Source organism: Lagenorhynchus albirostris, chromosome 14, assembly GCF_949774975.1.
Source record: "Lagenorhynchus albirostris chromosome 14, mLagAlb1.1, whole genome shotgun sequence".
Lineage (NCBI taxonomy): Eukaryota > Metazoa > Chordata > Mammalia > Artiodactyla > Delphinidae > Lagenorhynchus > Lagenorhynchus albirostris.
In genome coordinates this window covers 2,582,840-2,594,436 of record NC_083108.1, presented here as the reverse complement: position 1 = coordinate 2,594,436, position 11,597 = coordinate 2,582,840, and the positions used below count along the sequence as shown (strand labels likewise).

Here is an 11,597-nt window from a genome sequence, read left to right as displayed (position 1 = left end):
CTTAACCTCTCTGAATCTCATTCCTAAAAGAGTACCTTGAAGGAATGTTGTACGGATTAGAAGTATTTTATGTAAGGCACTAAAACATGCTAAGAAGTTAAAGAACAGGAAATGTTCATTGCTAAATCCCATCTGCCATCCACTGGCTGCCTGATGTCGGGAGGTTGAATAACCTGAACATGTTTAGTTTTTTCAGGAATTGGATGTATATAAAACCCCTAACAGATAAGACTCATTTTAGTTTTTCCTACTTTACCTCCTTCTTCACCTGTTGCCTCCAGGTAGAAAACCCTTTACCATCTGTTAGCACCCAACCACTTACTAAGTTTCAGTTAAGAGAGGGGTCTTTTGTATTTACTTTTCTAACTATAATTAACCTTGTCCTTCTCAAAGTTCTCTGTGGATTTTTGACTAGTTTTGTGTTTCTTGCCCCATGGTTCCAAGTTTTTCGGGGGGACAGATTGTCTTGTTAACCTTTGTATTCCCTCATAATACCCTGCGTGCAGTTGGTGGTCATTATTTATGGCTTTGCATTAATTTTTCTGAGGATACTAAGACGATGTTAGACTACTTTCTTTTGGCTTTGTTTGACCTCACCTAACACTCTGCCGTCATGTTCCTGTTCGGGCTTTGGGTTAAGTCAGTATGGGCAACAACAACAAAAATAACAGATGGACACATTTGAAATTGTAAATTTTAATGCATTACATCAGAGGATAGGAACATAAGTGACTTCTGGGTGGGTCCTCCTCAGTCCAAGGTCGATGTTTTGGGTAAATTTAGGCTCCCAGCCTTTTTGCCCCTGTGGTTTTCACAGGGATGCTCTCAAAGGCCTTCCGGAAGCAACCCGGGGAGATGGAGCGCCCAATTTTCCTGGAATTACACGAGCATATACACACACAGGACGCAGACTACGCACGCGGCACAGGAAGGACCCGTGGCTGGGTTGTTTCTTTTACCTGACTCCACCTGGAAAGCTCCTTCTCACCACCTCGGCCCGTTACAAGGACACCTTTCCTACTTACTTTCCCGACGGCCTTACCGGCTGCGTTGACTTCGGCTACCCAACACCTCGGGAGGCGCCGCCGCTAGGTGACCGCGGCCGCTCGCCCTCCGTCCGCCCAGGCCCGAACGGCCGACCGCGCATGCGCACGGCGCCGCTCCCAGCCCCCACCGCGCGCCCGCCTTCAACGCCCCGAACACGGCCCGCTGGGCCATGGAACCCGCCGAAGTTGGCGGGGTTCGAGCTCTCCCGTTCGTTCGCTTGGGCGCCTTCCCCCCGTGAGGCCCGCGGGCGCTCGGCCGGGACTCGGCGTCCGCTTGAGCCGCTCCGCCCGCCTCCGCCGCTCGGCCGGGTGCGCGCCGCGCCCCCGCGTCCGGTCCCCGCGCGTGCGCGCTCCGCCGAGTGTATGTGTGTGAGTGTGTGTGCGGCCGAGGGGTGGGCCGCCGCCGCCGACGATGCCGCGGGGCCGCCCCCCGAAGCCCAAGGAGAGCAAGGCGCGCGGCGACACCGGTAAGCGGCCCCGGCCCGGCCGCGCTGTGCCGCTCCGCGCGAATATAGTCCCCCGATGCGGTGCGGAGGGCGCCGGGAGCGGGCCGGGCCGGGGGCGGCGGAGCGGGCTGGGGTTGGAGACCGGAGGCCGGGTCCGGGCCGGGGTGGGTGCTCCGCCGCCGCCACCGTCACCACCGCCGCCGCCGCCGCCCGACTGCTGGGTCGCAGGGTGCGGGCGGAATGATACCGGCGCGGCGCGGCCGGCCCCTCCGCCGGGCTGGGCCTACTTTCCTGGGCCGCGCGGGCGGGCGGCGGGGCCGGGGGCGAGGCGCGCGCCGCCGCCCTCCTCCTCCTCTCTCTCCTCTACTCTCTCTTCTCCTCCCCCCCCGTTCCTCCTCCCCCCTCCACACCCCGTCCTCCTCCCCCGTCCTCGGCGTCTTCCTCCCGCTCCCCCGCCCGCCACCTTCCTCCCGCTCCCCCGCCCGCCACCTTCCTCCCGCTCCCCCGCCCGCCACCTTCCTCCCGCTCCCCCGCCCGCCACCTTCCTCCCGCTCCCCCGCCCGCCACCTTCCTCCCGCTCCCCCGCCCGCCACCTTCCTCCCGCTCCCCCGCCCGCCGCCCTCCCGGCCCGGCTGCCGCAGGTCGTGGGAGGTCTTTCTGACGAGAAGGCGCCGGCCCGGTGTGCATCCCCGGGGTGGCGGGCCCGGCCCGACCGCGAGCTGCCACGGCCCCGGGGGGACGCCCGCGGGGGGCTCGGGAGCGGGTCCCCCCGCGGTGACACGGGGGCCGAGACCGTGCGGGGCTCGTGTCCAGGTGCACCGTCTTCCGGCCCCGGGCTCGGTGGCCCAGCGTCACCCTCCCCTGAGGCTCGGGACCCAGGCGGGCGGGCGCTCCGGATTTCGGAAGAGAAAGAGGACGTGTCTGGAAAGGAAGGCCGTTGCGTCCGTTCCATTTTGCCGCTGCGGCGTTTGGGAAGAGAGGAGGAGAGGCTAGGTGTAAGCTTAGCGGCGTTGGCAGTGCTCTTACTGCAGTTGCTGAAGTTCACGGGCATGGGAACCGGGCTGCAGCGCCCGCGAGTTTCCGCTGGAGAGGTGTCGCTGGAGAACAGTCCAGGTGTGCACGTTTGTAGTTGCCTAGTGGCTGCTAGAGTTCTCGTTAGTGGCTGATGGTGTCTGGAAGGAGGTCTTAAAGGCCTCGCACCCTGATCGGGCCTTATTTTGGTCAGTGTTAATTTTTTTCTCGTTAATATGATTTATGCAAAAAAATAAAGTGCAGTGTCCCGCAGTTCTTAGTCACTTGCAAAAGGCTTAGGGTAGAGAAAGAATGTGAAGTTTACATTGCAATACGGCTGCGACCTCTTCTTCCCCCAGTCTTTCCCGTCTGACCAAATGGCATCACCGTTCACCTGCTTTTTCAGGCCCCAAACTGAAAAATAATTCTTTCCCTTCCTCCCCAAGGCGTTTCATAATTTTGTAGCTTCGCCCTCAGAGGCGTGTTTTCAGTCGGCCCTACTCCCTCCCTCTCTCTCCAGTGTGACTGCGAGGCGGGCCTCTGTGGGAGCCTTCTGACTGGTCTCTGCTGGTCTCCATCACCTGTCAGCCTGAGGCATCTCTTTCAAATGTAAATAAGGTGGCCACACCCTGATTAGAACTCTGCAGAGGATCCTTCATCCCTTTAACTTACAGTCCCACTCCTTGCAGGACCCTGCCTGATCTGGCCTGCGTCTGACTCTCCTTTCTCTTTCCTTGCCCTCAGTCCTTTGTTCCTGGACGAGGCCACGTTTGTTTCTGCCTCAGGGCCTTTGCTGCTCCCTATTCTGAGAAGCCACCCCTTGCTCATTCTGGGCTTCAGCTTCCCGAGAGAGGCCTCCTTCCTCAGACCCTTCTGAAAGTTGCTTTCCCTGCCTTAGACCAGTCATTCTCTACCACAGTGGTTCTCAGAGTTGGTTCATGGACCCCTGGGAGTTCTGGAGACAGTTTCAGGCATCTGCAAGGTAAATATTCTTGTAGTGATACTAAGTCCGTTGGGCTTTTTCACTTGGTTAACAATTGCACTAATCATACACAGGCCATTAAGGGTGAAACTGCTGACTCTTCAGCAGGAGCCGTGGTGGCGACACCCAACCCTGTGAGGCAGCGCTATATTCATGTATTTCACTCAAAACAACGTATTGCAACAGAGAGAAAGCAGAAGCAGATATGAGCATCCACCTGTCTTCTGTTAAAGGAGACCTTGAAAAGATGTACAAAAGTGAAAACTCCTCTTACTATGTTTTTGGAGAGTATGTTTTACACAAAAATGTGCATTTATGTTAACATGGACTAGATTTATTTTTCAGTGAATAAGCGTTTGGAAAGTTGCTTAGTTTTAATTTCTAGTAGGGCAGCTGTCAGTAGGTATAACCTGTAGAAAGTTAAGGTCTTTGGGGTCCTCCGTGATGTTTAAGAATATCAAGGGGTTCTGAAACCAAAAGGTTTGGGGACTGTTGCTCTAACAGTTTACGATTTTAATTATGATTTTAATGTTTCTCATAATCTGAAATTATTTTGCTTGTTTTTTTGTGTCACTCATTATGAATTTTATTCTAAGAAAAACATGGAAGGTAGGAGGTGGGGATTTTTACACAACACCTATATTTCCCCTATATTTTTATAGGGGAAATGAGGCTCAGAGAGGTTAAGTGATATGGAAGGTCTACTCAGCTAGTAAGTGTCAGAGTTGGATTTGAATCTGCCTTTGAGTCCAAAAGGTCCATTGCATTGCTCTGCCCTCATAACTATAAAGCCCTACATGTGGGTTAATTCATTTCTTCAGCAAGCATTTTGAAGCACTTCTTGTCGTAGGTGGGCACTGTGTTAGGGGCTGAGGGTGCAGAGTTTAAGAAGAGAGACGAGGTCTCTGCCTTGGGTCTCAGGACGGTGTGTGTCCTCTGACGGCAGGAACACTCTTTATGGCAGCAGGTAACAGTCACTGGTGGTCTAGGCTTCCCAAGGAAAATGATGTCAAAACTGAAACCTCCAGAAATGAGGAGGAGGAGGTCTGCTCAAAAACATTTCCTTTTTTTTTAAATGCAACTTAGCAAAGTGATCGTTATACATATGCATATATTCTTTTCCAGATTCTTTTCCACTATAGGTTATTATAAGGTATCGAGTGGAGTTCCCTATTCCCTACTGCTATACAGTAGGTCCTTGTTGTTTATCTGTTTTATATATAGTAGTGTGAATATGTTAATCTCAAACTTCTAGTTTCTCCCTCCCCCTCACCCCCAATCCCCTTTGGTAACCATAAGTTTGTTTTCTAGGTATGTGAGTCTATTTCTCTTTTGTAAATGCGTTCATTTGTATCATTTTTTTTTTTTAGATTCTACATATAAATGATATCATGTGATATTTGTCTTTCTCTAACTTACTTCACTTAGTATGATAATCTCTTGGTCCATCCACGTTGCTGCAGATGGCATTCTTTCATTCTTTTTTTTGTGGCTGAGTAATATTCCGTTGTATATATGTACCACATCTTTATCCATTCCTCTGTTGATGGACATTTAGGTTGCTTCCATGTCCTGGCTATTGTGACTAGAACTGCTCTGAACATTGGGGTGAATGTATCTTTTCGAATTAGAGTTTCCCCGGATACATGCCCGGAAGTGGGATTGCAGGATCATATAGCAACTCTGTTTTTAATTTTCTAAGGAATGTCCATACTGTTTCCCATAGTGGCTGTATCAATTTACATTCCCACCAACAGTGTAGGAGGGTTCCCTTTTCTCCACACCCTCTCCAGCATTTGTTATTTGTAGACTTTTTGATGATGGCTGTTCTGACTAGTGTGAGGTGATACCTCATTGTAGTTTCGATTTGCGTTTCTCTGATCATTAGCGATATTGAGCATCTTTTCACGTGCCTGTTGGCTATCTCTATGTCTTCTTTGGAGAAATGTCTATTTAGGTCTTCTGACCATTTTTTGATTGCGTTGTATGTTTTTTTGATATTAAGCTGTATGAGCTGTTTGTATATTTTGGAGATTAATCCCTTGTCAGTAGCATAAAAACGTGTCTTAAAGTAATAATTAGCTTTAGGACATAAGTAAAGAAGTCAGCCTCATCTGTTACATAAATTGATGGGGGAGTGTTTGTTGAGCACTCACCTTTGTGCCTGGCACTGTCCTGGGAATATAAAGATGAGTGAGATAGGGTTTTTTTTTTTATCATTGTTATTTTAGTTTACTCTTAATAAGCCGTAATGTGATCTGGATGGAAACTACATTTTGGGATCTTGTGTGGCTTCTGTTTTTCCAGTAGAATGGTGCAAACCTTTTCTGCCTAGCTTGAACCTTTAGTTGGTCTCCTGCTAAGTTTCTGTTTTCTGTTGAAGGGATATTTGTTAATACTTCATTTCCAGAGAGCTGAGGCAGGCAGACCTTGAGCCAAAGGAATAAACAATTCCGTTCTTGCTCAGATTACCAATTCAGGCCATTTTAGATTTTCTCCGATGAATTCAGTAACTCTGTACTCTTCCTTCAAGGGGCGGAGACTGCTAGCATAGCTAACAGAAGTAGAGCTTGAACTTCTTACAGGGCAGTAGGGGAAGTGCTCTGAGGCTTTAAGGGGACTCTGCTTCCCTGGCAAAACTAGGTGTCATTGGTGGGTAACAGTTAAGGGGAGATAGATTCTGCTTAAAATAATTACTTTCTATCAATATCAGATATTGAAGGATGAAAAGATTTCTTCAGAAAGGAGCAAGCTGTACTCTCCATAATCGAACTTTTCAGGTAGACAGAAACTCAGAGTGTTTAGTATTTTGAAGAAAGTGTGATTAGATAAGACACAAAATCTAAAGATTTTATGATCCTGGAATCAAGTAGTGAGTTAACATGGGTTCAAGATCTTGGTCTTTGACACAAACCTAGCCTGGGAAAACCATAGTAAACCTAATTCTTCATTAGATAGAGTCAATTCAGCAGTTCTAAAATGCTTAATGTATATCAGCGTTTTTACATTGTCTCCATACGCAAAGGCAGTGCTCAAGGAATGAGCAACATTTTTCAAACTTCTTTTTTGTTTTAGAATTCTCTCACGTGAAATATCGCAGCAAGACCTCCGGTGGCGGTGTTCACCCTTGGAGCGCATTATGGAGTCATGTGGGGAGCTTTTAAAGCTCTCGATGACCGGGCCTCATCCGGTGACATCTGAGCCTATGGTGGGACCTGGGCATCACGGCTTTTAGAGCTCACAGGAGATTCCACTGTGTGGTCCAGGCTGAGGCCACTCTGCTGGGAAGGAGGGAGGGAGGGAGCTGGGGCTCCGAGGTGCCTTTCTCTAGCATTTCTCTCAGCAAACGTGAAACCTGTTGCTTTTCTGGGTTAAAATGAAAAATGTATGTAATCTAATAAACTGCAGGAACAGACTGTGCTCTCTTAATACCTCAATTCTTTAACTGAATTCAAAACCTCAGTTGTCTGTAGGTCAGACACTAATGCAAACTAGCGAGGCAGTTAAAGGTAGTAGGTGATAGCAGTTGATAGCTGGCTCTGGGGTTTCGGAGAATTGGAGTTCCTATTTTTTCCACAGGGGCCGGCTCCTACTTTGCTCCATTTAATTATTGCCACAGCTAATGATTTTTTTTCAGGAGAAGCCAGAAATGTGTTTTTTGAAACTCCTTTATTATTGTATTTAGGTGACTAATTTAATTGAATAGAACATCAATGTAGAAAAGTGCGTAGATTTTAAGTGAAAAGCTTCATGAATTTTCATATGTAACCAGAACATTAGCAGTACCTTAAAAGTTCCCCTTGTTCTCTCTATTACCTGCTGACCCCCACTGTCCTCTTTTGATACCGTAGATTAGGTTTAGCTGTTTTTGAACTAAATTGAGTTCATAGTATGTACCCATTTCTTTCTGGCTTCATTCATTCAATATTTGTTTTTATGAGGTTATCCTCCCTATTATATAGCAGAAATCGGTTCGTTTTTCATAGGTATATAGTATTCTGTTGTATGAACATACTATCATTTAATTTATCCTTTCTACTATAGATATTTGGGTTGTTTCCAGTTTGGGGTTATTACAAATAAGTGCTGCTGGGAACCTTTATGCATTTCTGGGTCATGGTGGGCAGTGGTGAGTGAGTGTACCAGTTTACTCTCCCACCAGTAGGGGATTAACCTTCCATTTGCTCTGTAGTCTTTGCCTTATCACTCTCTTTGCACTTGGCATTGTCTGTCCTTTTAATATTTTAGCCCTCCTGATATGTGTAGTGTTATCTCATTTTGATTTTTAATTTGCAGGTCTGTGCTAATAAGGGTTTTATGTTTATTAAGCATTTGTTCTCTTTCGTGAAGCTCTTAAGTCTTTTCCCATTTTTCTACTGAGTTGGATGTTTGTTTGTCTTTAGTTAGTAGACTTTTTAGAGCAGTTTTTAGGCTTGCTCAGAGTTCAGCCGATAGTTTGGAGTTCCTGTATACTGTACTCCTTATTTATCTCCTCACAGCCTCCCGTTATTAATGTCTTGTTTTAGCGAATGAACCTATTTTGATTCATTATTATAAACAAAGTCTATAGCTTACATTAGGATTCACTGTCTTCATAGCTTTGCCTGCTCCAGAACGGCATATAGTTGGAATCATATAGCATGTAGCCTTCTCAGACTGCGTTTTACTAAGCAGTGTGCATTTTACACGTCTCCATGTCTCTTGATGGCTTGATATAGCTCCTTTCTTTTTATTGCCGAATAATATTCATTATATGGATGTACCACAGTATATTTGTTTACATTTTGAAGGACATCTTGGTTGCTTCCAGTTTTTTTGGTAATTATGAATAAAATTGGTGTATACATTCATGTGCAGGTTTTTGTGAGGGCATGAGATTTCAGCTCATTTGAGTAAATGCCAAGGAGCATGATTGCTAGATCAGACGGTGAGACTATAAACAGCTTTGTGAGAGATTGCCAGACCTCTCCACGGTGGCTGCACCCTTTTGTGTTCTCACAAGCAATGAATGGGAGTTGCTGTTGTTCTGCATCCTTGTCAGCATTTGGTGTTATTGATTATTTTGTACTTGTAGCCCTTCTAATCGGTGTGTGTTATTGGGTATCTCATCGTTTTAGTTTGCATTTCCCTTATGACTTACGATCTTGAGCATCTTCTCATATGCTTGTCATCTGTATATTTTTGGTGAAGAGTTAACATGTATTTTCAGTATTGATCCGTAGGAGTTCTTTATGTATACTGCACTTGAGTTCTTTGTACTTTCATGTTCACTCTTTCAAGGATAATCTTTTCATGAAAGAAGTTTTTAACCTTAATGTTGTCCAATTTATCAGTCCTTTCCTTTATGCGTAGTACTTTTGGGACCTGTTTAAGTAATTTTTGACAATTATAATCATGAAGACATTTTCATCTAGAAGCTTTATTGTTTTACTTCTCACCTTTAGATTGATACACCAACCAAAATTGATTTTTGTTTCTGGTGGAAAGGTCAAGGCTTTTTACATGTGGATGTCTAATTAATCTGCACTATTTATTGGAAAGATCATCCTTTGTTGTACTGTAGTATCACCTTTGTTGTAAATCAGGTGACTATGGAGGTGAAGAATTGTTTTTGCATTCAGTTCTCTTCCATTGTTTTTTGGTTTCTGCCTATTCAATTTCTTATTGTCTTAATTACTTTTAGTCCAAGTTTTGGTATCTAGTAGTGTAAATGTAAGTCCTCTACTTTGGTTTTCATTTTCATGGTTATCCTGATAATTTTTGGTACTTCTCAGTTTCATCTAGATTTTATTTAAAAAAATTTTTTTAATATGATTTGAGAGGTTTTAAAAAATACTTATTTATTCATTTAGGCTGTGCCGGGTCTTAGCTGCAGCATGCAGGATCTTTTAATTGCAGCTTGTGGGCTTCTTAGTTGTGGCATGTGAACTCTTTTTTTTTTTTTTTTTTTTGGCATGTGAACTCTTAGTTGCAGCATGCATGTAGGATCTAGTTCCCCGAGCAGCAATCGAACAAGGGCCCCCTGCGTTGGGAGCATGGAGTCTTATCCACTGGACCACCTGGGAAGTCCCTCATCTGGATTTTAGAATCAGCTTGTCAGTTCCATAATGATTAATGACACTGAGCATCTTTTCATGTACTTGTTGGCCATTTGTATATCTTTGGAAAAATGTCTATTCAAATCCTTTGTTCATTTTTTTTTTTTTTTTGCGGTATGCGGGCCTCTCACTGTTGTGGCCTCTCCCGTTGCGGAGCACAGGCTCCGGACGCGCAGGCTCAGCGGCCATGGCTCGCGGGCCCAGCCGCTCCGCGGCATGTGGGATCCTCCCGCACCGGGGCACAAACCCGCGTCCCCTGCATCGGCAGGCGGACTCTCAACCACTGCGCCACCAGGGAAGCCCCCTTTGTTCATTTTTTAATTGGGTTGTTTGTTTTTTGTGCCTTTTGTAAGAATTCTTTATATGTTCTGGTTACTAGGCCCTTATCAGATGTATGACTTACAAATATTTTATCCCATTCTGTAGCTTGTCTTTTTACTTTCTTGATAGCATCCTTTGATGCACAAAGGATTTAAATTTTGATGAAGTCCAATTTATCTACTTTGTCTTTGGTGTCATATTTAAGAAACCATCACGCCTCCACAGTCATTAAGCTTTTTCCTTTTGTCTTCTTCTGAGAGTTTAATAGCTTTAGTTCTTAAACTGATGTCTTTGATCCATTTTGAGCTATTTTTTGTGTGTGGTATGGAGTGAGGTGGATGTCTCTGATCCACCTTCCTTCTTTTGCATGTGGATATCTGTTTGTCCAAGAACCATTTGTTGAAGAGACTGTTCTTTCAGTGAGTGGTCTTGGCCCCCTTGTTGAAAAATCAGTTTGCGATGGAAGTATGGGTTTTGTTTCTGGACTCTCAGTTCTATTCCATTGGTCTGTATGTCTATCCATGTGCTAGTACCTCATACTAAATTTCAAGTATACTTTATACTAAGACATTTTAAAATAAATACATAGCCAGTAAAATTGTGAGTTCTTGTGCTGCCTAAAATCACCTCACAGACTGCTGGTGGTACGCTTGTCACACTTAGAAAACACTATCTCTGCACATTTTTAGGAAATATGTAGTTGCTAATCATTGTGTAGCAAACCAAGGCCCTGATGCTCATTGTTGCATTTATTGAAAATGCTTGGCAGAAAGCCTTTAGCGGGTGGGGTAAGAAGACGTGGGGTGAGGTACATAGGTATCGGGCAGAATGGTGAAATACAGAGATAGCTGCCTTTATTGTATTAATTTTCTGAAAATTATTATTTAGGGGAATGTCCAGTCTTTCTATCTCATGACTAAGACAAAGGTCTTAGTTTTGAGGAGATTATGCCTAGGTAAGTGTTAAGCCTATTTACTGTAGAAGGTAAAGCATGGTCTATGTCAGCCCTTTATGCCTTTGTCACTCTGGGACGTCCCTGGGGTGCACGGAGCTTGGAGGGTAACAGACATTGCAGGGATTGCAGTAATGCTGGCTGGCCGGTGTGGAACCCCGGTTTACCCTCTGGGGCAGGGGTAGCAGGCTTCTTCTGTAGCGCCAGATGGTAAATGTTTTAGACTTTGTGGGTGTTAAGGTCTCTGTTGTAACTTTGAATTGCTGTCGCAGCCCCCAAACTGCCACAGTAATACGTAAACCAGTGAGCGTGGCTGAGTTCCATGAAACTCTGCTTACCAGAAAGGCTAGACCCTAGTTAGTTGACCCCAATCTGGAAGAAAAAACAGGAATGAAAAGGAAAGTTGCATATTATAGCACTTTACTTTGGGGTAAACCTTCTATTGATATATAACATACAGAGAAGAACAGAAATTATGTTAAGTTCAGTGAATTTTCAGAGCAAGAACTTTCTCATATAATCAGCACCCAGATTATATGGGTTGTATTAATAATTCATATAATTATTTATATAATTTCTTAGGTTAAGAAATGGGGCGTTACCAGCACCCTAGAAACCCCCATGATGCTCCGTGTACTTACAATCAGTACCCTCGTGAGACTAACCCCTGTCCTGATATCTCACAGCCTAGATTTTAGTTTTGCCCATTTCACTTCAGAGTTTTACCTAAAAAATCTCAGC

General features: G+C 45.4%; 1 protein-coding gene across 6 annotated transcripts in view; it reads left to right on the top strand.

Annotated features, from left to right (window-relative positions):
- The first annotated feature begins 1,205 nt into the window (after positions 1-1,205).
- ZNF236 (zinc finger protein 236) overlaps positions 1,206-11,597 on the top strand; it is a 102,742-nt gene continuing 92,350 nt past the window's right edge. For 5 of the 6 annotated variants that reach the window (XM_060170383.1, XM_060170386.1, XM_060170385.1 and 2 more), the window contains exon 1: positions 1,206-1,513. In XM_060170383.1, coding sequence (XP_060026366.1) covers positions 1,459-1,513 — 55 coding nt within the window. In that variant the 5' untranslated portion in view covers positions 1,206-1,458. Of the gene's footprint in view, positions 1,514-3,421; positions 3,486-11,597 lie in introns of those variants that run through there. The other variant, XM_060170384.1, reaches the window with a different exon arrangement.